At 25.7% G+C, this 12,934-nt stretch overlaps 1 protein-coding gene across 4 annotated transcripts in view; it reads left to right on the top strand.

Moving 5' to 3' along the window:
• Positions 1-12,934, top strand: part of LOC111618600 (calcium-independent protein kinase C-like) — a 112,620-nt gene that overhangs the window by 49,197 nt on the left and 50,489 nt on the right. For all 4 annotated transcript variants that reach the window (XM_023360154.1, XM_023360155.1, XM_023360156.1 and 1 more), the window contains exons 2-3: positions 5,760-5,814; positions 10,070-10,229. In XM_023360154.1, coding sequence (XP_023215922.1) covers positions 5,760-5,814; positions 10,070-10,229 — 215 coding nt within the window. The remainder of the gene's footprint in view (positions 1-5,759; positions 5,815-10,069; positions 10,230-12,934) is intronic.

Genomic DNA, 12,934 nt, shown 5'->3' with positions numbered 1-12,934 from the left:
TGAACAAAATGGTTATGCGGCCTGTGCTCACCATTCTCTCAGTTATCTGATCCACTGAAAGTTTGGTGACCCGTTTTAGAACATGATATATTTCCATCAAAATAAGTGCATCCTCTATATATGTAAACTGTTTTCACATTTTTGAAACGTGTTAGGCTTTGCTTATAAAAGCATACCTTGCATATCAATTTTAATATTTATATAAATATATCATAGAGTATTTGTTAAATGAATTTTTTTTTTTCGTCTTTGGTTAGACAGACTATAGTCATAAATTAATGTAGACAAATAAATCAATTGAAGGTAAATTTGTCATGATTATTTTTGAAATGTAGACAGTTAAGATGACATAATTGCTATCCTAATGAGTTGTAAACTTATAGCTTCAGATACAACTTCTAGATTGAATGATTTCCTAATTTAAACATTTTAAAACTTTAAATTACAGCACAAAAAGCTAATAAGTATAAAAGGTGTAGCATGTTATTGAGAATGATCTTATGAGTTTGGAGTGAACCTGCTAGATGCAATGCAAATGATTAATAAAGCTTGGATTGAAGTTCCACAAAGCATCATTGCAAATTGCTTCACAAAACCATATTTTGGCCAACAATTTGATGCTGATGATTAATTGGAATTTTCATCAGAATTTGGTGACTATATTGAAGAATATTGAACAAATTTCAATATAGTGACAAGCAGTGAAGAAACAATGTGAAAATTTATATTAACTGTCTGCAGACATTATCTGAATATATCATCACTACTTAATTAAATAACCAAGTGCTAGAAACAAGCAATGAATATGAAGAGAAATAAATACTGTCCTGGACAAATACCCTGTTCTCCTACTTGAGGGAAGTCAGCAAAAATATAGTTTTCTAGAAAGCCCATTATTCATAAAACAAAATGCTTTTTGAGGAAACTGCATTGAAAGTATTCTCGATGAAAAACTTGTGTAACACTCTTTCACTAATAGTGCCAATATTTGTTATTTTGTACCTAAGAAAAATATTAAAATTTAATGTATTCAAGCCTAACTATACTGTTTGCATTGTGATACTTGCAATCTCATTGAAATAATGATAATTTCTGTAAATTAAAAATTCATTAACTTGAATTAGAAGGGACAAAGAAAAATTTGAGCTATCAAGAGTCTATTGTATGTGTATAGAATTTAAATTTTTCTGTAACAATTTTCTATTTTATTAGTCTTCTAAATGAAAAGTATTTAATAATACTTTAAAGAGTAACTCAATGAATAAAACAAAATTTCAGCATGGCCTAACAATGATCAGGTTATGCTGAAATTATAAGTTGTTAATGAAATGAAGTTATATAAAGTTATAATATATAGTAATATATTAATGACGTATATACTACTAATAATTATATAAAGTTAGTAAGGAAATAGATATGAACTTTTATGTTTTGTTTGTTTAATTATTGCATTTAGGTAATATTCATCTTCTGGAGCATGGTGAAACTTATAATTTTACATTCCCAAGTGCCTTCGCTCGTTCTATTCCTACAGTGCCTTGGATGGAATTGGGAGGTCGTATAAGTCTCTCCTGTAGCAAGTCAAAATGCAGTGCTTTCATTACATTTCATACAAATGTAATTATAAAGATTATAATGATGATTCTACTATAAGAAAATTTTTTTAATGCTAAGTATTAAATGAGCTGTTGATTTTGAAAGTGGTGCAAGTCCATTTTATGTTATTGCTAGATATGATTGCATCAAATGCAATCATATCTAGCTAATGATTTACATTTGAATGAGTTTTAAAATATTTGTAAACATAATAGACTTATTTTATATTTTTTGTTTTTATTTCATGTAAATTTAATATGGTTATCTGCATTATGGGAAAAAAATCAGAGTTTTGATATGCACCAATGGACTTGTCTCACTTTCAAAAGCAATGATTTGTTGAAAAGTTGCTTTTCTTTGAATGGAATATAGTTATAATAACAAAAAATTGAATATGTTATTTATTTAACTTATATATTGTATTTGAACATTTTATACTTTTTTCGAAAAGCTACAATGAAACAAAAAATAATTTTAATTTTGTAGGAAAAAGTGATGATAAAAAATATTTAGTAATAAGTTGCATGCATATAATTATATTTCTTAGTTTAGATGGTGCAGATTTTTAAAGTATTCATGATAAATGGGTGGTACATAGGGTAATAAATCCATCATATCTTCATATTTTTCTTTAGAGTGGACTTGCCTCACTTTCAAAATAACTCACTGTAAATATTGTTGATGATATAAATTACTAGTAACAAATTTATACTGATATTAAAAGATATTTATTGTGAATTGATTAAAAACATAAATTTTATGTTAATTTATAATAAGAATTAGCTTTAACTATTTTCTTCACAAAATGGACTTGCCCCACTTTCAAAATCAACAGCTCATATATTTCTATATATATAATTAAGAAGGAATATGCTTGCATTTCTCTTCTTTATAATTAAGGTTTCAAATTTTAAAATAAATTTATTCTTTACTTTTCAATTTTTGAATAATATCCAAGGAAGATTTTAGGAGATTGAAAATGTTTGTTTTACAGAAGAATAAAGTTGTTGGACTAGATAAAGGTATTGTGGTTATGTTTGTTTCATCATCCAGTTTTGTGAAGTATTTGCTCTGCTCTTATCATTGAGATTTTGTAATAATTCAATGTTAGGTTCACTGAATTTTTTGTTAGCCAGTAGGACTTGGCTATAAAAAGTTGGATTATATTGATTTACCATCTTAAATGTTGTATACAAAGAAATTTTGTAATTTGCACTGGGAGTGAATACATTTCATGTAGTCCAGACTGCAAGTAATTTTTTACATTAAATTTCAATTTTTAATTCTAAATTAAGTTTTCCCACTTGATGACTTATTCTGCAGATACTGTGGATTGTCTGCTAGCTATAGTGATTATATTAATTATAGATTTGAACTGGAATATTGTATAATAAATAATAAACACCTTTAATTTTCTGATAGAAAGTCTAATTCTAGAGTTGATTTATATAAATCATATGTTGAACCTGATGATGGGATGAGCTTTCACAAGAATTGACATTACTAATTTACAATATAGAATGAATACTGGAAAATTAAAGATGTTATATTATTTTAATAAAATAAATAATCATCATTCAATATATTTTATTATATTATCAATATAGTTTATTATATTATATTAATTTTTTTAATTTTAATAAAAGAATTAATATTTTTTTAAATTTTGTAATTCAAAAAGATAAATAAATATAATTTTTGTAAACAAAATAATTTAGAATTTTTTAAAACTATTTTGCTTAATGATGTGGAGACTTTGTTCTTTAAGTCTATAACTCTTTAGTTAATTTTCATCAACAATTCAGGGTTTTTTTTATATAGACTATTCTTGAATTGAATCAGTTTGATCATTTGGCATACATCAATTGTCTTGTGTTTCAAATTGTTTTCCTTAAACATAGAATATGTAATTTATGCAGTAGTGACTCGTATTCTGGTGGCAAGGAAATCCAAAAAATTGACATTGGAAACATGTTATTGACCAAGCATTGCATAAAGAAATCTAGTTTTGCCTTGGTTCTCAATTTTCTATATATCTTGGTCAGCATTGCCATGTCTTCATATGCAAAAAAAGAAATTCAAGCTGGAAAATAATTTTGTGTTTAAGGAAAATTATTCAAAACAAGACAAATTTTTAAAACTATGTATAGAAGGAATATTTACAATGTAATTTAATCTCATTGTTTATTTTGCTTAGTTATAATTTTTACACATGTAAAGAATATAATTTCATATAAAAATATTCACATAATTGGAATAAACAATAAATGTCTTCAAATTTTGTAGAATAACAATCCACGAAACCTTTTTTACAAGTGTTATGTCCGCAGTAAACTCCACAAACGCTTTCGACCTCCACCGAAGTCAAAAGCATTTGTGGAGTTTACTGAGGACATAACACTTGTAAAAAAGGTTTCGTGGATTGTTATTATTCAATGCAGTGTTAAGTAGTTGGAAGTTGTTTTGTCTTAAATTTTGTAGTTTTGAACACATCAAGAACACAAGTCTTTATGGAAGAGTTGAACTTTTATTTGAGGCTACTCATCTGCCTAAATATACAATAACATTAAAATAAAAGGTCTATTCCATTGTAAAGATTACCATGTTCCTGAGGTGTTGAAAAGGACAAAATTTGAAGACATTGTTTATTCCAGTTTTGTGAATATTTTTTATATTTTATTGTCACCTTGACCATTTTATTTATTAATTAACATAATCTCAGTTAAATGAATTATTTATAATGTTTAATCTGTGTAATTATGTTATTTTTAAATTATACACAAAATAATTTGTAAGTTATTAATAATTTTAAATATTTTATAAAATGATATATTGATTCTATAATGAAATANTGCAGTTTTCCGCCAGGTTCTAGGTCAATCTGAATAAAATAAATCAATATAATCAATTTTCAATTACTAATAGGAGAGGGAGAGAGAATTATATTTAGTACAAACAATATATAATAAAAAATTCATTAAAAGTGATATTTGAAAGGATTTTTATAATATGATTACACGTAAATCAGTTATTTCATTATAGAATCAATATATCATTTTATAAAATATTTAAAATTATTAATAACTTACAAATTATTTTGTGTATAATTTAAAAATAACATAATTACACAGATTAAACATTATAAATAATTCATTTAACTGAGATTATGTTAATTAATAAATAAAATGGTCAAGGTGACAATAAAATATAAAAAATATTCACAAAACTGGAATAAACAATGTCTTCAAATTTTGTCCTTTTCAACACCTCAGGAACATGGTAATCTTTACAATGGAATAGACCTTTTATTTTAATGTTATTGTATATTTAGGCAGATGAGTAGCCTCAAATAAAAGTTCAACTCTTCCATAAAGACTTGTGTTCTTGATGTGTTCAAAACTACAAAATTTAAGACAAAACAACTTCCAACTACTTAACACTGCATTGAATAATAACAATCCACGAAACCTTTTTTACAAGTGTTATGTCCGCAGTAAACTCCACAAACGCTTTCGACCTCCACCGAAGTCGAAAGCATTTGTGGAGTTTACTGAGGACATAACACTTGTAAAAAAGGTTTCGTGGATTGTTATTATTCAATGCAGTGTTAAGTAGTTGGAAGTTGTTTTGTCTTAAATTTTGTAGTTTTGAACACATCAAGAACACAAGTCTTTATGGAAGAGTTGAACTTTTATTTGAGGCTACTCATCTGCCTAAATATACAATAACATTAAAATAAAAGGTCTATTCCATTGTAAAGATTACCATGTTCCTGAGGTGTTGAAAAGGACAAAATTTGAAGACATTGTTTATTCCAGTTTTGTGAATATTTTTTATATTTTATTGTCACCTTGACCATTTTATTTATTAATTAACATAATCTCAGTTAAATGAATTATTTATAATGTTTAATCTGTGTAATTATGTTATTTTTAAATTATACACAAAATAATTTGTAAGTTATTAATAATTTTAAATATTTTATAAAATGATATATTGATTCTATAATGAAATAACTGATTTACGTGTAATCATATTATAAAAATCCTTTCAAATATCACTTTTAATGAATTTTTTATTATATATTGTTTGTACTAAATATAATTCTCTCTCCCTCTCCTATTAGTAATTGAAAATTGATTATATTGATTTATTTTATTCAGATTGACCTAGAACCTGGCGGAAAACTGCATGTTGTAATTGAACTGCAATCGCAAGGTGAGTATATTTTTAGCTATATTTTAATTTGGATGTTTCTTTTTATCACAAAAGATTTCCATGATGTTTGCAATTCAACAAAGATAAAATTTCAAACAGAACATTTACATTATGTAATAATAATCTAATATATAAACTAATAAAAATATTCATACATTAACAGCACAAATAAGTTAAGATTAAAAACCATTCTCATAAAATTTAATCTACTAAAATTATATTTTATAGTTAAAATTTAAACTTATTTTTAAAAATATATGTTCGCTAATTTTGAAGGTTATTAACTAACATAGCTTGAATTCATTTAGATATGAATATGAAATGTTTTATATTCACCTAAGACAATATATTATTATTTTACATTATNTCTTTTAATTTTTTTTTTTAAATTTAATAAAAAAATAAATTTCTATAAATTTGTTGTAAATAATGTATTTTGCAATAAGTTGTAATTTTTTATGTGTAAATTATTTACCTCTCAGAACTAGATATAAACAAGTTTTAGTAACATTAGTTAATAAAAATATATATCATAATCAATTTTTAAGTTTATTTATATTATACAAACTGTTCATTCTAAGACCTTTGGAGGTTTTGAAATGGAAAAATTCTGTTGAATCTCTTTTATTTATTTTGAACCAGTTTTATTTATTTTGAACTATTCGTGTATTTATGATTAAAATGAAGACATTAAAAATATCTTAAAAATTATTAAGAAGCAGAGGAATTGTTTAATTCATAATTGAACAAATGAATGAAATGAAATTATGAATTATATTTAATGAATTGTACAATGTTGTTATCCTTTCAGCTTTTGTTCTTGAATGAATGTTATAATTGTTTTATCAGAACAAGAGACACAATAGCTATAAACAGACTTTTATTTCATATTACTGATGAAATCACAGAGGAAAAAAATATGAAAATTTATTTAGCTCAATGTTAATCATTACATTAATATATTCAAAATGATAATGAAACTGATTTGAAAGAAACTATAAATTTTTCTTGGAATAAGTTTTACAAAGTGCAATTATGACATTTTCTTAATGTTTTTGTAAATTTTACTCTGCAGATTTTATTACTAAAACTGACTGCAAACTAAATATAGTAGATTTAGCTTATTGTAATCACTTTGGGACTTCCTAAACTGATAACAATAACCAACTGGTAACATTAAGCAGAATAAATAAACAAGACTACAATTAGAGGAAAATTTGGTTTTGTTGACTTTAATATTAAGAAGACATGTTAAAATAATTTTAAAAAATGTATAACCTGAAGATTTGTTAATTATAATTATTATTATTGTTGTTAATATGTAATATATACAGTATTCCATGTCTGCTATCAACTTCAACACTAGTGTTTTGCCAGCAATTTAAACTATTGTATTGTAAACAAATAGTAATTGAAATGATTAACATTTCAATCATTGATTAAAACTGATAATGATTACATAGATAATGATCACATCAGTCTCAATCTGCAGCTGATAATGATGCTATCAGCTGCAGATTGAGACTGATAACATGCAATATCATTTGCCTACAATTTTCCTACTTAGCCAAACTACAGGCAAATTTTGTCAAGCTAAATAACAATACTGTTATTTAGCTTGGCAAAATTATGTAAATTATTGGAAATTTGTTTGGTTGGTACTGTTTTGTATGTTATAAGAAGAAAATATAGCTATTTAAGGAAACCAAAGTTTAATTAATGGAGAAACATTTTTTGACCTTTATTCAGACCAACTTCAGCTCATAGTTATATTTGAAATGAATACAGGATACATGCATTCATTTCAAATATTACTGTTCCTGAAGGTTTTATAAATTATGTTAAATTATCTTTGATGAAAATAAGAGTTACACAATATTTTCAATTAGCAACTAAGCACTTTATTGCAACTAAGTGTTTTCAAATGTAGAATTGCATAGTACCAGTATAATATGAGAAAACATTTGTTATCTACTGTTCTGGCTATCTGTTGGAAAATGGGGTAGATGTGAATTGAGACAATGGTGAGATCAGTTACTTCCTGAAGCATTTGGAGTGCTTAGAAACTTATAAGTTAACATGTAAGAGTACATCAGTAAATTTTAAAGACCAGGATATGATTCTCATGAATAGAAAGTGTGGTACAAGATTTCCAGAGAATAAGAGGAATTAATTTTTATGGTAAAGAATTATATGTATGTTTTTGTAACCAATCATATTACGATATTTGTTTTAAGTTTTTGGATTTGAACTCTTGTTTAAAAGTACTATGTTCTTTTCTATTGGTTTAAAAGAGCATTCAAATTAAGCATTATTTTGAGGATAGTTGTTTAAAACAGTTGAAAACGTTTGCTTAGTAGATTAAAGTATTTGCTGATTGAAAAGGTTGTGTAATTGTTATTTTGATAACTCAATCAGTTGGTTGTGATTTTTCTGTATCTTTGATTATCTTTAAAGAAGGATTTTAGGATACTTTTTGTTGCTAAAAGTAGTCTAGCACTACTTACTGGTAATCTTAATAATTAAATAATGTAGATTAATTTATTAAGTATAGAAATTTTGGAAAAAGAATGGTACAGAACAAGATTTAAACCTGCAATATTTGCATATTGAGCATGTATGTTATTGATTATGAATTGGAATGTTTCCAAACAGATTTCATTTCATCCATTATGGTTATTTAATTTTTACTATAAATAAACACATTGATTATACATTATATTAAATTATTCTAAACAATAAGCGTTCCAGCCAATCAGTAATGATTTAGTATAATTTAGTGATATATAATGTTAAATATTTAATTTAACATTATATTGCTATAAAGTGAAAGTGCTGATAAATATAGCAATTTTAAAAATTATATATATTAGAATAAACATTTACAGTATTTTTTCCTTATTTTATTTATCAGGAAATTACATATTTTTGTTGTAAAAATATATTTTTGAATATGATGTTAACTTTGTATAATAATTAATATGAAAAATTAAATTTTTGTTTCCATATTCAGTTATTATAAAATTATTTTTAGTTTGCTACATGTATAAAGTTTCATAAATCATTTCTTTCTTTAGAAACTATGATTTTTCAATTTCCACATTACTGTAATATTACAGTTCTTAAAAAAAATTGATTTAATCAGTATAAAATGAATTTAAAATAAATTTATGAATGAAATACAAGCATGATTAGTAGTATTCACATAATAAACATGTATTTAAGGAATTTAAAAATTTCATTCTTTTTATTTATTTATGTATTGGTAAACTGACTAATAATAAGAACATGCAAAACATATTAATGTGTAGGAAACTCAACTGGATTTACAGTATAATTATAAAGTTTTTCCACAATGGATGAGAAACAGGAGGAGCTTCCAAGAACAAAGTAATGACATCACAGGCAGATTACATGTTGAAAGAGTTAAAGTGAGTTATGACACCACTTGACTATGCTGCATGGGCGTGGGCCACTACAAAGGAACTTCACAATCACACTGTATAATGACAATAACAAAAAACTCCTTTGATAGTCCAGCAACTGAAATTTATTTGGAACAAATGTTTTGACCATGTTTTAAATGTCTTCCTGAAGATTTATTATGTCAATGTTTGATTAAGAACAATCTGAGAAAGGCCTTTAAACATGGTGAAAACATTTGTTTTAAATAAATTTGAGTTGCTGGAATTTTAAAGGTGTATTTGTTACTACTAAAGTATGTTGAAAATAATAATAAAAATGGACTGTAATAAGGGATTTAGTTTTAAAACTTGCAGTAAGTATATCTTGTGTAATAATATAGAATTAATTTGTAAACATTAAATATAACATTCTAATAATTCAGTTTAACAAGAATTATATCAAAAACGTTTTATGCAAAACCCAACTTTCATTTATATATGAAAAAATTTACTTATATCATTCTCAAAAATGTTTTAGTTGATTTATAATCATAAAATTTTAAATATTTCAAAATGATGAACGTAATTCATTATTTAAATTTAAATTTGTATTGTGATGCATTTTATGTATACTTGTATCTAATGTACCTGTACATATATGTTTCATAAAACCTTTTAAACATAATTCATGTGGAAAATAGTTTATAAATGTTTAATGTTTCATTATTAATGTTAAGGTTCTATTTGGAAAAGTTTAAAATTAGTCATAATGATTATACCATTTTAAACAAAAATAATTATACTTATAAACTTATTTTATAGTATTTCTTGATATTTTTATGTACTTATAGAAAATGCATCTCAGAAGCCTAAAGTTTTTAAAGAAAGGCAAGGTCTCAACCGACGAAGGGGTGCAATGCGTCGTCGTGTTCATCAGGTCAATAGTCATAAATTTATGGCTACGATTTTGCGACAGCCAACATTTTGTTCTCATTGCCGAGAATTTATATGGTAACTAATTATTTTTATAGTACTAGATAATAAAGATGAGATAAATAATCACTTTTTCAAAATGTAGAAAAACTTCAAACATCTCTGCAATTTTTAAATTTCTATATATGCATTAAACTTGCATGTATAGATATTCTGTGTATATAAATTAGAGGGGAAAAAAATTCTTTATCGGCATTATTTTTGTTTTTTATAATTCAATGCAATGATCCCACAAAAAGAAAATGTATTTAATTGATACAAATCCATATAGATGCTGTCTTTGTCCTTTTACTATAATTTTCAAATTATTGTCTTCATTGGATGTATTTGAAAAGGTGAAAGGTTAGAGGAATGAGATCCATATGTAAATTGTGGAAGTATCAGGCAATAGTTGGAAAATCTACTATATAAAGTTGAAAAACCAGATTCTTTCTGTATGCCAAAAATGGTCACTAGGGGCATCCCTAGTTATTATTTAAATTAACAATAAATTCAGTATATTATTATTTGATGCAGATTTTTGCATTTTTGGCTGCATTTTAGTAGGATATGCCATGATAAATTCAGTATATTATTATTTTTATTTGTAATAGGAATTTATTATTTATACCATGAAATGACACTACTACTGCTAGAACACCCACTAGGGGTGTCCAGGACTACTAGAATAGAAGGATTAGAAGTACAAAATAATCTAATAATCTTAATCTTTGTTGTTTTTTTGCCCAGGCAATGCCAGGCTCATCTGCTGGTATAATACTGTTCAATAAAATTTTTTTTTATTAGTCTCAAATTGGCCTGTTATGTCTTCCAAAACATTATTATTTTAAAGAAAAATTCACACCTTTCTCATACTTTTCAGCAGTAACTGTTTAACAAACAAATGTTTTCGGCCACATTTATAGCATGCATCAGGTTAAGCTTATATGAAATCGAAAGTAGGCCTAAGAATGTAGCTGAAAACATTTGTTTATTAAATAAATACAACCTCACCATAAACTGGAACCGTATATTTGCAAATCAACTTAAATTCAAACTTTCCAGCAAATAAAAGTAAAAAAATATAAAGATCAAACGTTTTCGGCCACTAAATTTATTGGCTTTCCTCAGAAAATACAAACTGAAAAAGCCGTTCTATAAATAGAATGTAGTTGCCTTGTAAATTTTAAAAGAACGAATTTCCAGTAGTAATTGTTTATTAAACAATTACTACTGGAAATTCGTTCTTTTGTAGTAATTGTTTATTAAACAATTACTACTGGAAAGTGTGAGAAAAGTGTGAATTTTCTTTATTATAAGATAGTTCCAGCTTAGAGATTCAATAAAATTATTTTTTCATTTGCTATAGAAATTTTTTATACATGTTCTTCAAATATTGAAATATCATAAGCAGTAATTCATCAATAGACAGTATTTCTCATCATTTCTGAGATGTTAAGGAATCAGTATTACGTCTTGAGCTTTATGAAAGGCATATAATGAACTCACCTTAAAATGAATACTGATAAAGCAAATTTTGCAATTACCCTGACAAAATGCCATTGTCACAACATTAATTTTTAAGCAATAAAGTAAACAAAAATTTTTCCAAAATTTGTTAAAGTGAACTGTAAATTACCTTCACAATCCAAAAAATAACTCTATTTCCAATAATAATTTTATTATTCGTGTTGAAAAGTATAAAAAGCAAAGTGATATTGTAATAAATGTTCTATATTGAATAGAATAATTTTCCCTAGTAAACAAAGATGAGCTCAACGTCTGACTGTAGAACAATTCAAACGTCTGGTTTTAGTGGACAATTTTACTATACTCAGAAAATAGGGGTTAAATTTTAAGGATGCCCACCTCTTTAAATGGATGTGGTCCCATGCAAACACATGCTAGTTTGCATATTGGGGATGCATACAGTGATGCCAGGTTTGACTTCTTTTTTTACTCTTTTGGCACCAAAAATATATTTTCTATTTTTTTAAAACAATCTTCAACAGAAAAAAATAACAGATTTCTTTTAGCATTGTTTTGTTATCAGAGTGGTTAAATTCTGATATACTGCTCCACACTTAAATGACGAATACCATCTCCTTCTCATTTTGTTTGGTTTGAAAATTATTTAGAAATTAATTTGTGTTTGTAAATAAATTCAATTTTATTTAACTTTATTTAGTACATTAATTCAAAATATTATAATTTAGAGATTTTGATTGCCTATTAATCCTTAACTCTGTAAATTATACAACTTTGACCTTGACCATGAAAATTGTTCATATGATTTTCAACAAAGCAAACAACCTACTGTTCTCCTAGCAATTCATATTAATTAGTGATGTAACGAATATTCGGTTACTATTCGGTATTCGGCCTATTCGGCCTATTTTTCACTATTCGGCCGAATACCGAATATTTAATCACTATTCGACCGAATACCTAAAAACAGGAGTAGTAAATAACAAAAACACAGTAAATTAATCATTTTGTTATTTAGATTTAATGTTATCGAGTTAGTGTTGTTTGTTTATATTTACAGTAGAGCGTCGTTTATCCGAATCAATTGGGGACTGGGGTTGTTCGGATAACTTATTTTTCGGATAACCAATTATGTACGAAAAAATATATTAATTTATCCCGTGTTGAAATTTTTCTCCGTTGCGTGTCGCTTCGCGTTGAATTTTCGTCGATGTTAAGCCTAACGAAGACTATTGTATCGTTAAAAATTATTTTTT

The sequence above is a fragment of the Centruroides sculpturatus genome, unplaced genomic scaffold, assembly GCF_000671375.1.
Source record: "Centruroides sculpturatus isolate CEXI.00-Female unplaced genomic scaffold, Cexi_2.0 scaffold42, whole genome shotgun sequence".
NCBI classification, from domain to species: Eukaryota; Metazoa; Arthropoda; class Arachnida; order Scorpiones; family Buthidae; genus Centruroides; species Centruroides sculpturatus.
Note: the sequence above shows the minus strand (reverse complement) of the source record. Positions and strands in the feature narration are given on the sequence as shown.